Source organism: Thamnophis elegans, chromosome 2 (genome assembly GCF_009769535.1).
Source record: "Thamnophis elegans isolate rThaEle1 chromosome 2, rThaEle1.pri, whole genome shotgun sequence".
In the NCBI taxonomy this organism is placed as follows: domain Eukaryota; kingdom Metazoa; phylum Chordata; class Lepidosauria; order Squamata; family Colubridae; genus Thamnophis; species Thamnophis elegans.
Window position 1 is genome coordinate 101,264,211 of NC_045542.1, and position 17,269 is coordinate 101,281,479.

The following is a 17,269-nucleotide window of genomic DNA, read 5'->3' on the forward strand; positions in this document are numbered from 1 at the left end:
CCCTTAGGAGCCTAATTCTGTGGCCAGGAAGAAACACGTTTTAATGCACGGGCACTGCCCCCTCATAAAAAGCTTGCCCTGGTCCACAGCAAAAAAGGGAGAGAAGGGCTGGAAAACAGGGGAAAGAACCCACTGTTATTCTATTCTAAGCACAATGCACGTTGAAGCAAACTAAGGAACAGATGTAAACATACAGACACCCTCAAGGCACAAATTTACTAGAGAAGATGAGCTCATACTGGGCAACTCGACCATTTACTACTGGACATTTTAAATACGATTTTTTTTAAAAAGCGTTTCTTATAAAACAATAGACCAGCTTTTCCTGCACAAATTGATTCTTAAGGAATGTGTTTGGTTTTTGTTTTTTTGCTGGTCTGTGCAAATTACAGAGGTAGGAGCTAAAAAACTTGCTCCATGGCAAGAGCTCCACTTGATGGAAGGTTGAAAAAAAACCAAATGGACTGTAGAATGCTTTTTTGGCAGGGCCAGACAGAAAGTTGCTTGGACAAAAATAAAGCAAAAAGGGGGGGAAACGCCCCGAAAACCCACCTTGTCTCTTAAAAAAGAAGGTAAAGATCATGGCAAACATATCCAAAGCCCTCTCACTTGCTACCATCTGGTTTTCATTTAAAGAAAGAGAAGAAAGGGGCATATATGGAAATGTTACAACTATGGCAAGTAAACCAATCATTGGTACTTTAGTAAGGCTTTGTGGGCATAGGGAGAAGACAAACAGCCTGCAGGAGGCACCTAGACAGCACAGAGCAGGGGAAACAATGGGTCCTGTCCTTTGGACAGGAAGAATTGCCAAAGTCTCATCATTAGGAATATTTAAAGGAATGGAACAAAACTTAAGAAGCAAAAGTTGTTAAATGATGCAGTCCTCCCTTCATCAACACCAGCCTCTTCCTCATATGGAGCAGTTCAAGTATCCTGCAGTGGGAAGAGCAAAAGGAAGTTCATATACACTTACAGAAGACCCTGGAGTTACAAAACTCTGTATTTGGAGACAAGAGTGCATTCTGGGGATTCCAGAAAGTTCCATTTTGATTTGGATTAAGCCAATCCAGTTGTTCCATGACAGGCTCAACATTGTCCTGAAAACAAGCTTTCCAGAAAGGGAAGTATTTCAACTACACTTGGAAACTTCTAAAAAAAATTCCTGGAATAGCTTAGATCACTTTGGTTTCGAGGACTTCTTTTCTCCTGGAATTCTTGGTTCCTAAAATATAAGATTTGGATATTCCTAAGAGCATTCAAAGGAAGGCTCAGGCCTGAAGTGGTCTGCTATATACTACTTGTCTAAGCAAGAGAACAGGATATCTCTAAGGTACACACAAAAACACATCACATCCAGTATGGCATTCACTCTGCCCTGCATATATACTTATTTAGTCTCTGAAGTCTCTAATTTTTAGTCTCTAAAAATAGTTGCTAATGTAAGCTGGAATCTTGAATCATTAACCCCCGAATCATGGGTATTTTAGTAAGGCTTTGTGGTTCATAGTGGTTTAGACAAATCCAAATTAACATAACCACTACACAAATACGATCTACATTTTGACGATGGACTTTGTCAGATACGAAAACCCATCTTATATCCAGAAAGCCATGATCTCCACTGCATATTTTTATACTCAGTGAATATCAATGATGACATGGAAAGTATTAGTCCCCTGCATCCAATTAGACTTGTATATTCCCTGAGACACTTCAGATAAGTGCATCCAGTCTTGCTTTCCGGAAACTGGCACAGATATCTGTTTTAAAGTTTCCAAGTGTGATTATTCATCACAAGTAGCCTTAAACTGTCTCATTATTCTAACAATGCCTCACCTTTCTATCTTCCTCAGTAGATGCCATCTGAAGAGCTAAAAGAGCCCACAGTCCTTCAGGTTGTTTTTGATGATGACATCGGTGACAGCATCAAAGACAAACTGCACATTCTTGGTATCAGTGGCACAAGTGAAGTGGGGGTAGATCTCCTTGGTGTCCCTTCTCTTGTTCAACTCCTCAAACTTGCTCTGAATATAGCCTGCAGCTTCATCATATTTGTTGGCCCCTGAGGAGGAGAGAGAGAGAGAGAAAGAACAATGATTAGAAAGATTATTATACCATAACTAGGCGCATTGACTCCGTTTTCAGCTTGGATCCTTAAAGAAGCAGTGTGTTAGCTTAAAAAGTCAAAAACCATCCTCAATTGACATAAACAGTATCAGTGTTTATTTATTGAATTTAGATTGTCGCCTATTCGCCTGTGGCGACTCAACCAGGCTTACAGAATATAAAATCACATTTAAAACAGTAAAACTAATAAAAAGAATCAAATAAATTAAAATCACCCCACCCACCCACCCCCCACCCCAGCAACAGCTATGAAAAGCTTAGCAAGACACTCCAGCCACGAAAAAGCTCTGTTTTCCTCCTCTGCCAGATATTGATTTAGTGTGATAAGTATGGAACAAAATTAATTTGTGGAAGGGATGGAGGAAGGGAAGATGGCATTTTGCTGGCTCCTTTCCATGGAACCCTGAGTAACAAGGCTTAGTCACATCAAGGAAACTGATCCTTGATGTTTAAAATGACCCAATCGATCAGATCTGTAGTTAATACACAATCTGTCTGCACAGAAGGAAGTGGCTTCAAAAGAGAGATAATTTGCTACATTTTCCCTATATGGCTATTATATGGATTGAATTTTGGGAACTGGGGGGGGGGGGATCCATCCAAGACTTTTTTTTTTATGGAACTCATAATTAACTGATCACCTTGCACTAACTCCCTAACCTCCCAACCATTTGAAAAGAAGATACTCATCCACATAACATCCCAGTTTATCCTGTAAAATTTTATTCCAGTTGTAAAGGCAGAAATTAAGAGTACAGATTGGTTTGCCTTAGAAAACTGAGAATGCTAGAATGTATGCTAGAATGTATGCTAGAACATACACACTAAAACATGCAGACTACAGGCAGCCTTGAAAATTATAACAGTTCATTTAGTGATGTCCGAAGTTACAATGGTTCTGGAAAAAATGACTTATGAACATTTTCACACTTATGACCATTGCAGCATCCCCTTGGTGACGTGATTTACATTCGGATACATGACCACTAACCCACATTAATGACGGTTGAAGCATTCCAGGACCATGTGATCACCTTTTGACAAGCAAATTCAATGGAGAAGCCAGATTCCCCTAACAATTGTGCTACTTACTTAACAATTGCAATGATTCACTTAACAACTGTGGCAAGAAATGTCATAAAATAGAACAAAATTCACTTAGCAAAAGTCTTACGTAGCAACAGAAATTTGGGGATCAATTGTAGTCACAAGTCGACAGTTTCATAGTTAACCTCCAAAAACCACATTCTTCCTCTCTACCACAACTTTCCCAAGATGCAGACTTCACATAGCCATTGAAATGATATATCATAACTATAAGACAAATCTTAATACCTCATAAATTTACCCAAAAGTAAACTTGCATTATTTAAAATATTTATTGTATCAAAGGTTTACATGCTATAATCAGGAAGGTCTTACGGCAAAACTCTTTTCTCGTTTTTGGATTTACATTTGGATTTAAGAAATCTAATACAGTATGAATACAATCTCTACCTATGTCCACACAAGGTTGTCCTCCAGCAAACAGAAAGATATTTCATTGAAACTCAAAGCATATGCACAACTTGCACATGTAAATTACTATTGCTGCTGGGCCATCAGTGATAACAATCACAAGTCACAATCACTGCATAAGGAGAATGCAGTTAGAGATTTGGCAAAATAACACCTGCTATTTTACATACTTAGTATGTATAGTATCTCAAATATACTGAAAATAACAGGGAGATTCTTTTAGAAGCTCGTTTGTATTTGATTAATTCAACAGCCTCATTCTGACCTTTGTAGGTGATTTCAACAATAAATGAGAACGTTTCTCACTTCTGAAATAGTATGGAAAAGCCTTTTTTTCTATTTCTTTCTGCTTCCATGAAAAGAAGAAATGGCTATTTTAACTACTGTATTTTTCAGACTATAAAACGCACCGGTATATAAGATGCACCAAGATTTCGAAGAGGTAAGAAAAAAAGCTTTTGTCCTCCCCAGACCCCAGGAGCATCCTGCAGGCTTCAGCAGGGCTGGGCGAAGGCAAAAACATCCCCCATTTTTTTTTAAAAAAAAAAAAGGTCAGAAAACAGGTCGTTTTTTGCAAAAAGAGGCTTTTTGCCTTCCCCCAGCCCTGCTGGAGCCTGCAGGGTGCTCCTGGGGGAAGGCAAAAATGCCTGTTTTTGTGAAAAATGGCCTGTTGTTTGCAAAAATGGGATGTGAGGGTGGGGCTTCCGGACGCCAAAAATGGCTGAATTTGGTATATAAGACGCACCAACATTTCCACGCTTTTGGGGGAGGGGAGATACATCTTATACTCCAAAAATACGGTATACATGCCATAATTTGGTTTCAACTCAAGCCATGTCATTATGCATCATTTTGTTCCACTAAGTCTAGCTTTTCTAAGGAATATTCTCATTTTATGATTCAGAAGAAATGCTTTAAAAAAAATCAATATTGCTATAGTTACCTAAAGCCTAATCTAGATTTTGTACTACTTTGTTCCACTACTTTGTTCTGATGGATAATAGCTCCCCACGATGACAACTATCAATAACTCCTTTGAATTCTTGTAATCTCATCATCATGGTATCAGCAATACCATCCGGCCATCTTATCTTCTCTGGCTTTTATTTTCTACAAACTCTTTATTTTTCCATTGTGGCTCTCCAAAAGGTTTTGCTTCTGGCATTATGTGTCCCTAATATTTATATTTACCTTAATGCTTTTGTGTGTTTTCAATGAACAGTCTGTTCAGTTTTCCTTCAACCCATATTGAATGATTATTTTTCTTGTTGCTCAAGGTACTCTTAACAATGTTCTCCAGCACAAATTAAAAATGCATTTAATTTTAATTCATTCAGACTTTCTGACGGTTTCAGTTTTCACAGCCATGTGTTACAACTGGAGAGACCATGGGTTTGACGACATATACCTTTGTTGGTACTGTGATGTCTCTGTACTTTCCTTTTGGTCTATATTTGTCATATGATTTCTTCCAAGAAGCAGACATATATTTATTTCATCACTACAATCTCCAACTTTATGGATTTTTGAGTAAAAAAAAAAAGGTCTGTTTTATTACTTTCAGTATATCTTTAACTCCCTCTTTTAATTGGGTTGGTGTTAGAAGTTAACATAACCATGGTTCTTTTAATACTAACAGTATTACTACAATAGTTAGTAATACTAACATAACAGTATCATAGGTAAGTGCTGCTTTTAATTGCATTGAAATTGATTAGAGAGGATACCATTCAAAAGCCAGTTTAAGTTGGTGACATAGAAACATCTGCAATAAATAAATAAAAAGATCTGAAGAAAGATACTAATGTGGTCAGGAAAAGTTTTATGTCCACAAATGTACACACTAACAGAAAGGAAGTCGGCGTATTATGCAATTTTGTTCTGAGGCAGAAACAGTCCTTCCTGAAATTGTTCCTTGCGAAGTGTGTGAGCTATAATCTACAAGCATAATGGCTAAATGTCATGCATGGGTGGGAATTAAGGGTATTAAAGATATTGAAGTGCGCTCAATTCTGGAAGGATGATCCATATTGGACTGTTGCCACTAGTGGGGGATGAAAGTTTATTTAGAACTTGGTATTTGGGGTTTACACTTCTGTAAGCCATTCATAATCACCATGAGTTAATTTTGGCTGGCCAAACAAATTTTCTTAATAAATAAACAAAAATAAATATACAATATACAATAATATACAATATTCTTCTCAGGTATTCTAATCAAAATTTACAGTAAACAGTTCAATAACTTGAACTGTTCCCCACATTTATATATTCCTACGTATTGTAAATCTGCAGATGGCAAATGATTATTCTGCTTTCATTTGATGTCAATTTATTCATGTTTAGACTGATACATTCCTTCCATGGGTTCTTGCGTTTTAAAACATGCCATGCATCACTGCATTTCAGCTGAATGATTTTTCACCCAATACCATCTTGAAGGCAATTCAGAATTTTGCCTTAATTCACTTAAATGGTAGAACATATAATCTTCTATATATATGCAAAGTCTGCACATACTTGAAGTTCTCACACCATTGCAAAATAATTGGCCTTCTTCTGCAAAATTTCTTTTTAGAGTAATAGTTGCTGTTTTCTTTTGCAGTCGGAAATTTTGGAAATTTTGGAGGAAGTTTCATAATTATAATACCGTATATACTCGAGTATAGGCCGACCCGAATATAAGCCGAGGCACCTAATTTTACCACAAAAAACTGGAAAAGTTATTGACTCGAGTATAAGCCTAGGGTGGGAAATGCAGCAGCTACCGGTAAATTTCAAAAATAAAAATAGATACCAATAATGTTTTTGAATATTTATTTCAAAGAAAAAACAGTAAACTAGCGGTGTATTCAATGAAATACTTCACTCACCTCATGATGCTGATGTCCCGCTGTGATGATGATGTCCCGTGCAGCCGCGGGAGCGATGTCCCGCCTCCTATGACACACGGCACAGTGATTCCTATCATTGGATCACTGTACCAGAGGAGGTGGGACATCGCTATGTGGCTGCTTGCCATAACAAGGAGGAGGTGGGACATCGTTGCAGAGCGGCAGGAGGGGGAGGAAGGGGAATCGTAAGACAGCCCTGCATTACATTAGAACGTGAGGAGGGGGGATGGTGCGGTGCGTGCTGCGCGGCAAACTGACACAGAGGGAGGGGAAACTCACAGGGGCACTGGGCCATTCACGAGTGTCACCCAGCGGCATGGCCCCGCCCCTTTTTCTCCTCCATTTCGGGCAAATTTTTCACTGACTCGAGTATAAGCCGAGGTGGCTTTTTTCAGCCCAAAAAGTGGGCTGAAAAACTAGGCTTATACTCGAGTATATACAGTACCTCATGAATTGAGAGTAGATTCCACAGATAGTCTCCATACCTACCCTTTTCAAGTAATGTTTCTTTTACTACTTGCCCAGAATGAATTCATTAGTGCTGAGAAAAAAATCCCTTATATTTCTCACTATCACAATACAACATAAAGATTATTTGCAATTAAAAGTATATTTTAATAAGCATAGTTAACAATTTTTTGATTACTATTGATGAACAGTGTTGCTACTTGGCTTGGTTTGGCTTGGCTGAGGTCAATGCACTGTCATTCTAAACTGGTTTCTGGAAATATGTTTGCTCATTGTCTTCTCTCCATTAAACTCCTTTCTCCCATTCTCATCTTCCACCTCTGACACAATTTGCAGAAGATCTAGAGGAATTATCCCATGAAATTATTATTTAGCTGCATGTAGCATCTTGGCTGTCGGACCATAGGGCAAAATATCGATGAATCGTCCCTTAAATAGTTTTCCTTTTCTTTATAGAATTCTCAACATTATTGGATGCTTATCCTGTATCTGGATTGAAGCTTTTAGCAATGCATAAACTTTGCTACTGTTATGGTGGTGATATAGTAGTTAGAACAGTACTGCAGGCTATTTCTGCTAACTGCCGGCTGCCTGCAATTTGGCAGTTCAAATCTCACAAGGCTCAACATTGACTCAGCTTTCCATCCTTCCGAGGTGGGTAAAATGCGGACCCAGATTGTTGGGGGCAATATGCTGACTCTGTAAACCGCTTAGAAAGGGGTTTTAAAGCACCGTGAAGTGGTATATAAGTCTAAGTGCTATTGCTATCCTCTTTATCATTAATTGCATGAGGCTCTGGGGATTTCGGATTTGTCTGAAGTGTACTTTGAACATCTCTCTAGCCAAGATTTTTTCTGCAGTTTTAGTCTCTAAGATTACAGATGTAAATACAGCTGCCTCATAGTGTTTCAAAGGATAAAATGTACTTGAAAAGAAGTATCATGTAGGTAGAAGGCAGAGCTGTATACCAAGACACCATGTTTAAGATTCTAAAAATACATTGGAAAGCTCCATATACTGTGGTAAATACATGGTAAATTGTAATATAAAAAATTTATCCTGCTGTATTTCAAATAGTAAAAAAAAATTATTATGTTGATGGGAACATGAAAGATAAAAAAACAACTTTTTCAAAAGTCTTGAAAATCCACAAGGGAATCCAAATGAATTGAAATAGTGGAAAAGTTCAGTATTTTTGATAAATCTGGCTCATTTTCAAAATGAAATTATAGAAAGAAGGTGAAAGTTGCTGATTTACAATATGTTTGGAGAACGAAAGGAACAGCAAGGAGAGGTTCCTGTTCTGGGTTTACTCCCCCACCCCAATGGTTTATTTACTAATTGGTATTATGGATGATTGGTGAATGCAGGTAGTCCTTGTTTAACCACCATCCATTCAGCATTATTCAAAGTTATTATAGTCCTGAATCAATGGTACCTATGACCAGTCCTTGAAATTTTGGCCATGCCAGTTTCCCACAAGCAAAGTCAACAAGGAAGCCAACAGGGAAGCGTACAAGTTGCTTTGTGAGTTGCTTTCCCTACCTCCTCCACCTGGTAGCAGCTGCACCCCAGCTCCACCATATTCATGCACCTGTCTGTCAGCAGCTTGTGAGCCATCTGGGGTTTGCGTAAGAACCCACAATCCCTTGCTTAATGATGACAATGGGAAATGACAGGATTGCCATCGCTGAACAATGTGGTCACATTACATTGCACTTTATGACTGCATTGCTTAGTGCTGGAAATTCCAGTTCCATTTATCGTTATTAATTGAGGATTATCTGTATAAAGAACGTGATCCTCAGTGAACCCAAGAACAATGACAGGGTGTTGACCTAAAGAGGAATTCATTGTAATGCAGCTAAAAATAGTATTCTTAAGCTAAATTAAGCCTATCATTAATTCCATATAGGATATGGAGATAATACAGCAAACTTGAAAGGGGGAAAAAAGAAAATGTTACCTGTATACTCTGGGAAGCAGATAGTCAAAGGACTATGGATGATCTTCTCTTCAAAAAGATCCTTCTTGTTGAGGAAAAGAATGATGGAAGTATCTGTGAACCACTTATTGTTACAGATACTATCAAACAGCTTCATACTTTCATGCATCCGATTCTGTCAAGATAGAGAACATTCTTAGCCCAAAAGTGAACTTAGAGCAAGAATATTGTTTTTACAATGTTTAAATTAAATTAACAAAAATATATTTTCCTTATATTTATTGAACAATTCAGAAAATGTTCCAGACTGACTGATGTCAACTTCATTATGCTGAAAGCATACTTAGGCATATGGTAGAGGCTTCATCCACTATTATTTCATTTTGGTTTAAGATTGATGTCGGTGATTTGGGGATGATGAATATAGTTTTTAAAATGTAAAAAAAATATATTATGTAAAGAAGTATGGCTTTGAGAAGGACAGGGCAGAGTAAATAATACTAATTTTTATCATGGACCTACAATGCCACTCTGGATTTACAAGCATGGCCTGGTATAGGCATTTGCTCTTCGCTTATAAACTGGTTGTCCCTGTTGGTGAAATAGTAAGACTGAGCAATCTTACTCTGCATGTTCAAGGTACAATATAATGCTTGCATTAAAACATAACTTGTTTTCTGTATGATCCAGGTATTTTTGCCTTTTACCTTTTCTCCTTCTATTTGTTTTATCTTTTCTGCAATCTTTTTGTTAGTTTTATATATTAACAAAATGTGACAAGTATTATTTTACTTCTTTATTTATTTAAAAAAATATTTTCTTTATTTTAATTCTTGTTAGCTGCCTTGAATATTCATGTAAGTAAAAAGTCAGCATATAAACTGAACAAATCAGTAAATACTCAGAGAAAGTTAATACGTTTCCTATATTTCTTGTGCAGTACCTGAAATTTTAAAAACCCCATCTTCAACCAGTATCATGAAGATATATTACACATTGTTGTTTTATGATGTTATAATGCACAAAAGGAAATGTAATACTGCTCTACATGGTGCAGCCCTTGAAGACACATGGATATTATTACAGCTGCGGGAGTGTCCAACCCCACCCTGGGGTAATCTGGCAGAGTCATCTCTCCTGAAGACATAGTTCACCTTCTTATGACATCTTTCTGGACTCCACACCATCGTTTCTCAAACTGACCTTCAAAGGGAGCTGGAGGTGTGGCTACACTAAAGATTTAAACTCAATCCTTAGACAGCAAGCTGAAGTTAACCCATGCTTGGACACTCCCGCAGTGCCTAGAGAATGACCATTCAGGTAAGCCAACGGTCCTCCCTGACCGATAGGGCAGCCAATTCAGAGATTCTGCGAGCCAAAGTGATTGCAATTAAAATGGCAGTCTTAAATGACAAGTGGCGTAAGGTGATGGAATGAAGTGGTTCGAATAGAGCAGAGGCCAATGTCTGCAGAACAATTGCCAGATCTCAAGTCTGGTACTGGTGGACCGTCGGGGGACATAAGTTGGTAGCTTCCTTCAGGAAGCTGTGAACCCTGGGGTGTCTGCTGAGTGGTGTGGAGTCGTCTCAGGACAAGATAGTGGCCAAAGTGGCCATCTGCCTCTGAAGGGTGTTAGTGGCAAGACCTTTGTCCAATCTGTCCTGAAGGAAGTCAAGAATTTGTGGAATAGTTGCTGCAGTGGCGACAATTTGACGTGATAGGCACCAGGATGAAAAGGCAGACCAGGTCACGTCATAGATATGCACCGTGGAGGGATGTCTGGATGCCTGGATGGTGCAGATGATCTTGCCTGAGAAATTGTCTTGCCTCAGGAGGTCCTCCTCAAGTGCCAGACGGCCAACTGGAGCCATTGAGGGTCCAGGTGCTGAATGGCCCCCTGGCTGAGGGAGATCTGCTCCTGAGGAATGCGCCAGCATTTGGTCACTGACAGTTCAACAAGGTTGGCGAACCAGGATTGTCTCGGCCAATGGGGTGTAACCAGCAGCACCTCAGCACCTTCCAGTAAGATCTTCTTGATCACCTGGGGAATGAGGTTGAGGGGCGGGAAGGCATAAAAGAGATCTGGAAGCCAGCGGCATCGAAGGGCATCCGCCCCTTCTGCTCCGGGGTTCTGGAACCGCGAGAAGAACTGGGGGAGCTGAGTGTTCGATGGACTGGCGAACAGATCTATTACCGGAAGGCCGAATCTCTCGGACAGTTGGTGAAAAAGAGACAGATGAAGTCGCCATTCTGAGTTACTGATCGTCGATCTGCTCAGCCAGTCTGCAGTTATGTTCTCCTCCCACGAGATGTGATCCACCTTCAGTGACCTGAGATGGCGTTCAGCCCAATGCACAAGAGCCTAAACATCAGGGCCTTCGATTGAGTGTCGCCCTGATGGTTTATGTACGCCTTGGTGGCAATGTTGTCCATCAGTATTAGTACGTGTGAGCCCTCGACATGCTGGCAGAAGTGGCGAAGCACCAGCCTGGCAGCCTGAGCTCCAGCCAATTTATATTGTGGGCAAGCTCCTCTGGCGACCATCTGTCCTTTTCCCTGGGAGTCCGAAAATGGGTGCCCCAGCCGTACAGGCTGGCATCCATCGTTATGACCAGGCGCTCTGGATCCTTGAAGAGGGAGCCCCTCTGCAGAGCTGTTGACTGCCACCACTTGAGCGATATGATGACTCTTGGAGGGACGTTCACAATCCTCTTGGAATTGCTGTCTTGCGACATTGAATCGGAAGCAAGAACCACTGGAGCTCCTGTGCATGCATTCGAACCCAGGGAACTATCGCAATGCACGAGACTAGCTTCCCCAGAAGATGGGATAGTCACAATGGATGCTGACCTTGACGTTCTGATGCATTGTGCAAGGGAGGTTATGCTGTCCGCTCGTTGTTGCATGAGGAAGACTTTGCAAATGTTGGAGTCGATCACCGTGCCCAGATGTTGAATCCTGGAGGTTGGAGTCAGGTGACTTTTCTCCTGATTGACAGAAAAGCCCTGCTGTTTGAGGGTTCGAATGATGAGATTGAGGTCCCGATGTGCTTGTGGGACAGATGACGACAGTAGGAGTATGTCATCCAGTAGCAGACAAGTCGTACAGGTCGGGATCGGAGATTTGCTGGGACTGTGGCCAGGAGCTTTGTGAATGTCCTTGGGGCCGATGAGAGGCCAAAGGGAAGGGCCCTGTACTGGTAATGATCGTGTGAAAACTGGAACCTCAAGAACTGGAGATGCACTGGGTGAATGGGGACGTGCAGATATGTGTCCTTGAAGTTGATCGATGTCATGTGATCGCCCTGCCTGGTGCAACTCAAGATGGTGTGGAGCGATTGCATCTTGACGCACGTATACACTAGGTGGATGTTGCGCTTCTTGAGATCCAGTATTGCTCTCCCCCCCCCCCCAACGATGCTTTGGGGACCAGGAAGAGGATCAAGTAAAAACCCCTGCCTTCCTGACCCAGGGGTACCTGCTCAATGGCCGCTATCTCCACCAAATGTCTGATGTCCGCCTGTGTCAGCTGGCGTTTGAGGGACAATTTGGGAATGGGACAGCGGGTGAAGGTCTGCGGGGACATCGAAAAAAACTCTAAAGTCAGACCGTACCGAACCGTGTTCCGAACTCAAGCGTCCGTCATTGTTTCCTCCCATTGGTCAGCATACAACTGTAGACGACACCGGAGGGAGGGGACCGGTGATGGTCATTTAGTCCGTCGAAAGAAGTGGTTGGAATACCCCCCTTGGAAGGTCCTGCGGTTTCCCTGCTGCCTATTCTTGTCCCTGAATGAAAACCTGTTGTGGGAGCAGTCCTGCGACTAGGTGTAAGGCCTAGTGTATCCCCCAGAGGTAGAAGGGGCGTCTGCATTATGAAAGGGCTGCCTACGAAAAAACAGCTGCCCTTCCTGGTCCGGCTTTTTGGTAACAGCCGGCAAGACCTTGTGCTTATCCTTGGACTCAATTAAAACTAACGCCTCCCCAAAAAGCTTGCCTCCCTTGAATGGAGCGGAAGCAAGCTTCCACTTTGCCTTCATGTCCGCCTGCCAGTGACCAAGCCACAGCAGGCGATGCAAGGTCACATTGGAGGCAAGGGCACTAGCTGAGAATTTGGTGGCGTTAAGCAAAGCGTCGGCAGAGTACTCAACCGCTGCAATTATTTTGTTGACATCTTGGCGCAACCTGTTGCCAGGCGGGAGATTGGACAGCATTTTGCGCAGCCAAAATAGGGCCACCCTACCAAAGTAGTAGTAGGAGGAAGCCTTCATGGCCCAATGAGTCTTGTGACAGGCATTCTCCACCCTCTTATTTTCAGTTTTGAGTCCTTCCAGCAGGTGAGCTGGGAGGACTGAATTCGAGGTTAGGGCCACTATGGGGTCATCAACCTGGGGAACCTTCCGGAGATCCTCTATGCCAGCTTCCATAGAATAAAGCTTCTTGTCCACCCCACTGGGATTAGCCATGGAGCCCAGCTGGGCCCACTGACATTGTATAATGTCCAGGAATAACTGTGGAGCAGGGACCAACTCCTGAGGAGGGGTGGTTTCCTTGAACAGCCCTGCCCCTAGATCCTGAGACCCAGTGGTTGTCTTATTGTCCTGTTTGGCAGAATTCTTATCAGACTGTGCGGGAAGCCCCATCTGAATGGAGGAGCCTCCGACAAATCTGGGACATCCTGACTGCCTTCTCTGAGTCAGATGCTTCGCTAACGGCCGAGGAGGCAGGAGGGGAGACCCTACCCTCTTGCTGTGGGGGCTCAACAACCCTCACTTTGGCTTTGGTTCGGCCTGGGAGAGGCAAGGAAAGGCCCAATTGCTTGATGCCATCAGCAATCCCCTGAGAGACAGCCCTTGCAACCACCTCCTTCATGGCTGAGGTCAGCTCAGAAGTGGGATCTTGGTTCTGGGGCAAATCCCTGGCTACAGGCCCAGGAGGGGGAATTTCCTCTTACAACAGGGAACAAGCCTCCTCCATGTATTCCTCCTCTAGAGATGAAGCTAAGGACCTGGGAGATGCCCTAGAGGGGTTAGGGGAGAACTCAAAAACGCCCTCCTCCCGTACAGATGGAGATTCTTCTGGTGGAAGAGTCAAGGTGGGGGAATTAGCAGAAAGCTCACCATGTGGGGGAGATCCTTTTCAAGCCCCTGGTTGCTTTGAGCCTTTTGAAATTATTTTTATAGGGCTCTCTGACACCTCTCAGCCAGCCTCTCTTCTGCCTTGGACACCTTCCTTGTTTTGGGCTGTTTGCCTTTAGTGGGGCATGCTGCACTAACACCCTTGGCCGCAGGATTGGGCCTGCTGCGCTTACTGATGGTAGGCCCTGCCTGCTCTGTAACCTTTTCCACACTTTTGCTAGTCATGGTAGAACTTCCAGCCCCCAAACCTCGTTATCCAGAGAATATTGCTTGGAGAAATGGAGTCCCAAGTTGTGATGAACTCTTGAAGCAACGGCTCTAGCAGGTGAGGCAGCTACAAAATGGCACCACAAGGAAGCTCTTAGGGTTCTCGCATATCCGCGCTGGTAATATCAAGACAGGGAATGGCCAGAAAAGCCAATCAAGGTCTTCAGGGGAAGAGGAGGCCTGCCTGGAGACCCAGAGCAAGGCCACTTAACACCGCTCCAGTGGTGATCTGCTAAGTGACCAGGCTGCAGCACAGGAAAGGAGAAAAAACGGCTTGGATTTAAAGTGTGCGCTTTTTTTCTCTTCCAAAATGGCTGCCACAAGTTTGGATCGACACCGGGCTGCCGTCAGTGATCCAGAGTGTTCAGTAGAGCCTCCGGAGCTAAGAGGGGCCTTCCAATGGCTCGCAGGGGCACCTGACTTCCCTACTTGGCCCCTAAGCTCGCCAGTGGCTGCTGACGAGTCTCACGGCGCTGCCAGAACCGCGTGGAAGCGCAGTAGGCTGGAAACGCTCCAGCAGACTGGTCAGCACATGAGGAAGGCTATTTAGACAAATAGACTTCTTGCAATTAGAAAAAAAAACAAAAAACCTAGGTCTATGTAAGGCTACAACTGTGGTAGAAATTTTAAAAAAGGCTACACTAAACTAACTGGGAGAAATCCAGCTTGCTATCCAAGGACTGGAAATCTCAAATACATCCTTTTAGGGCAACTGAGTTTTTCAAACTGACCTCCAAAGGGAGCTGGAGGCATGGCTACACTAAAGATTTAAAGTCAGTCCTTGGGCAGCAAGCTGAAGTTAACCCAATGCTTGGACACTCCAAACAGCGCTTAGGAGAATGTCTCTGATTGTGTCTAGCCATCCTGTTCATTTCAACAGAGTCAGCTAAAAAATCATCTAGCAAGACCCAGGAAATTGTCCTTCTTTGTCATCACACCTGATTTTTGGAACAATACCTTTCTGGAGAGCCAAGTGATTCCTACCTTGCCCACCCCTATCTGCCTCTGAACACTAAACTAGTATAAAAAATGTGCACAATAGACTAATGAGTAACTGCAAAATCAATGTAGAAAATACTAAGCTGAAGGGAGTAGTGGTTTGATTTGTTATATGATAGCATCATTTATTATTATTGCATCCTTACCATTTCTTCATCTTCAGCCAGAACTAAGTCATAGGCACTAAGAGCGACACAGAAGATAATGGCTGTAACTCCTTCAAAGCAATGGATCCATTTTTTTCTCTCAGACCTCTGGCCCCCCACATCAAACATCCTGCAAGCAAAATTACAGAGTTACTGATCTCAAACTCTCCAGTAACTGCAGAAGCACCACATCACTGAAAAAAAAATTAAAGGCCATTTTATAAACATGGAAACAAAATGTAACTTTAAAGAAATCAATGAATTTTCATTTACTAATGACACAGCAAAAAACCTGAAAGTTAAATCTATAGCTGGTACAGTTTTCATATCTAACCCCACAAACATTTCAATAAAGATAAAGTTCTCTTTGAGTCAAGCTTGTCTCCTATTGACTTCATGGACTTGTCCATGGCTTTTCCATGGAAACCAGAATTGTCTTTTTCTGCCTGTATGACTTTTCAGTTGAAAAATCATCCTTCCAGTTTTCAGCTCAGGTATTCTCCCATCCAATTTACTAATTAGGCTTCAACTAGATTAGATTTGAGTCCAAAAAATTATAAATCAGGGGTTATTAGCTGAGGTAAATTATTTAGTAAAATTCTTGTAGAAGGTCCACTATACAGACTAATTGTTTAAACTGGGATAGAATTCTTGGATTTCTCTGTACTATGCAAGACATGAAATAAAAGGATGGAATGCCCAAAAGGACAGATGCATGAAAATATGGACAGGCAAAAAAGCTAAGCAGCATTTGAAGGGTAATCTATCTAAAAGACTATCTAATCAATTTAATACAAGGTAATATTTTTCCATATTCCAAGAAAGGGATACACTTCACCTGAAGCTGTTGTACTTGACAATATCTGCATTTTATGAAACATGCAACTCAGCCTTGAGGCATAGAAAGAAAAATAATTGACTGCTGCTTCTTGAATGCACATAATTCTAAGAAAAAAATATTTTGAAAGGTAACTGCACAAAATGGTCTTTCTTAAGATTTTTATATCAAATCAAAGGGATTGTTTAGATATTACTTAATGCACCCATTTAAAATTATATTTAAATGGCTGTCTTAACAAAATATCAAAATATAAATAAATCTAAACCAAATGTTCACAGCATGAGAAATACATATTAAATATACCCAGGTTCAGCAGAATTCGTAGAAGAAAAATAAATAATTTCTACAGAACATGAAGAACGACAAGAGCAACTAAGCTGAAACATCTGTTTAAGAGCCTCTCCTGGATCTGAAAGTCCCAAGTATAGTGGGGGCTCAGCAGCTTCCCTTGTGTGTAATTCCATTCATTCCTGGAAAGAATCTGCTTTAAAATGTCACCATCTGAAACTCGGTCATGACTGCCTATTAACACCTGCAGACATCTGTAATTAGTTGACATTTTTGTTTTAATATCAACAGTATCAATTGGAAACCTAGGCTGCTCCTCTCAAATTTCATATTCATATTTATAGAAGCTAATTTGAACACAATGTTTATTTACTCAGTAATGACAGTAAACTATTTGCCGAATCATTTCTGAATTCATGTTGCATCTTCCCACCTCAGTTTGTGGAGAAGAGGAAATTGTTCTGTGCTAAAACTGTGTGGGCTGCAACACAGTGGATACGACTATAAATCAAGGAATTATTTTCAACTTTTGTGTGGGGGGAAATCTTTAATCTCCCTAATGGATCAAGAAATCATATGATATGCCATGTTGCTTAATGAACAGTTGTCTAGTAAGAATTAAAAAAAGGTCCCTAAT

At 41.5% G+C, this 17,269-nt stretch overlaps 1 protein-coding gene across 1 annotated transcript in view; it reads right to left on the minus strand.

Annotated features, from left to right (window-relative positions):
• Positions 1–357: 357 nt before the first annotated feature.
• The window catches only part of GNAI2 (G protein subunit alpha i2), a 111,656-nt gene continuing 94,744 nt past the window's right edge, over positions 358–17,269 (minus strand). Inside the window, exons 6-9 of the mRNA XM_032210373.1 lie at positions 15,504–15,633; positions 8,977–9,130; positions 1,840–2,065; positions 358–936 (exon numbers count right to left, since the gene is read on the minus strand). Of these exons, the coding sequence (XP_032066264.1) occupies positions 1,875–2,065; positions 8,977–9,130; positions 15,504–15,633 (475 nt within the window). The 3' untranslated portion in view covers positions 358–936; positions 1,840–1,874. The remainder of the gene's footprint in view (positions 937–1,839; positions 2,066–8,976; positions 9,131–15,503; positions 15,634–17,269) is intronic.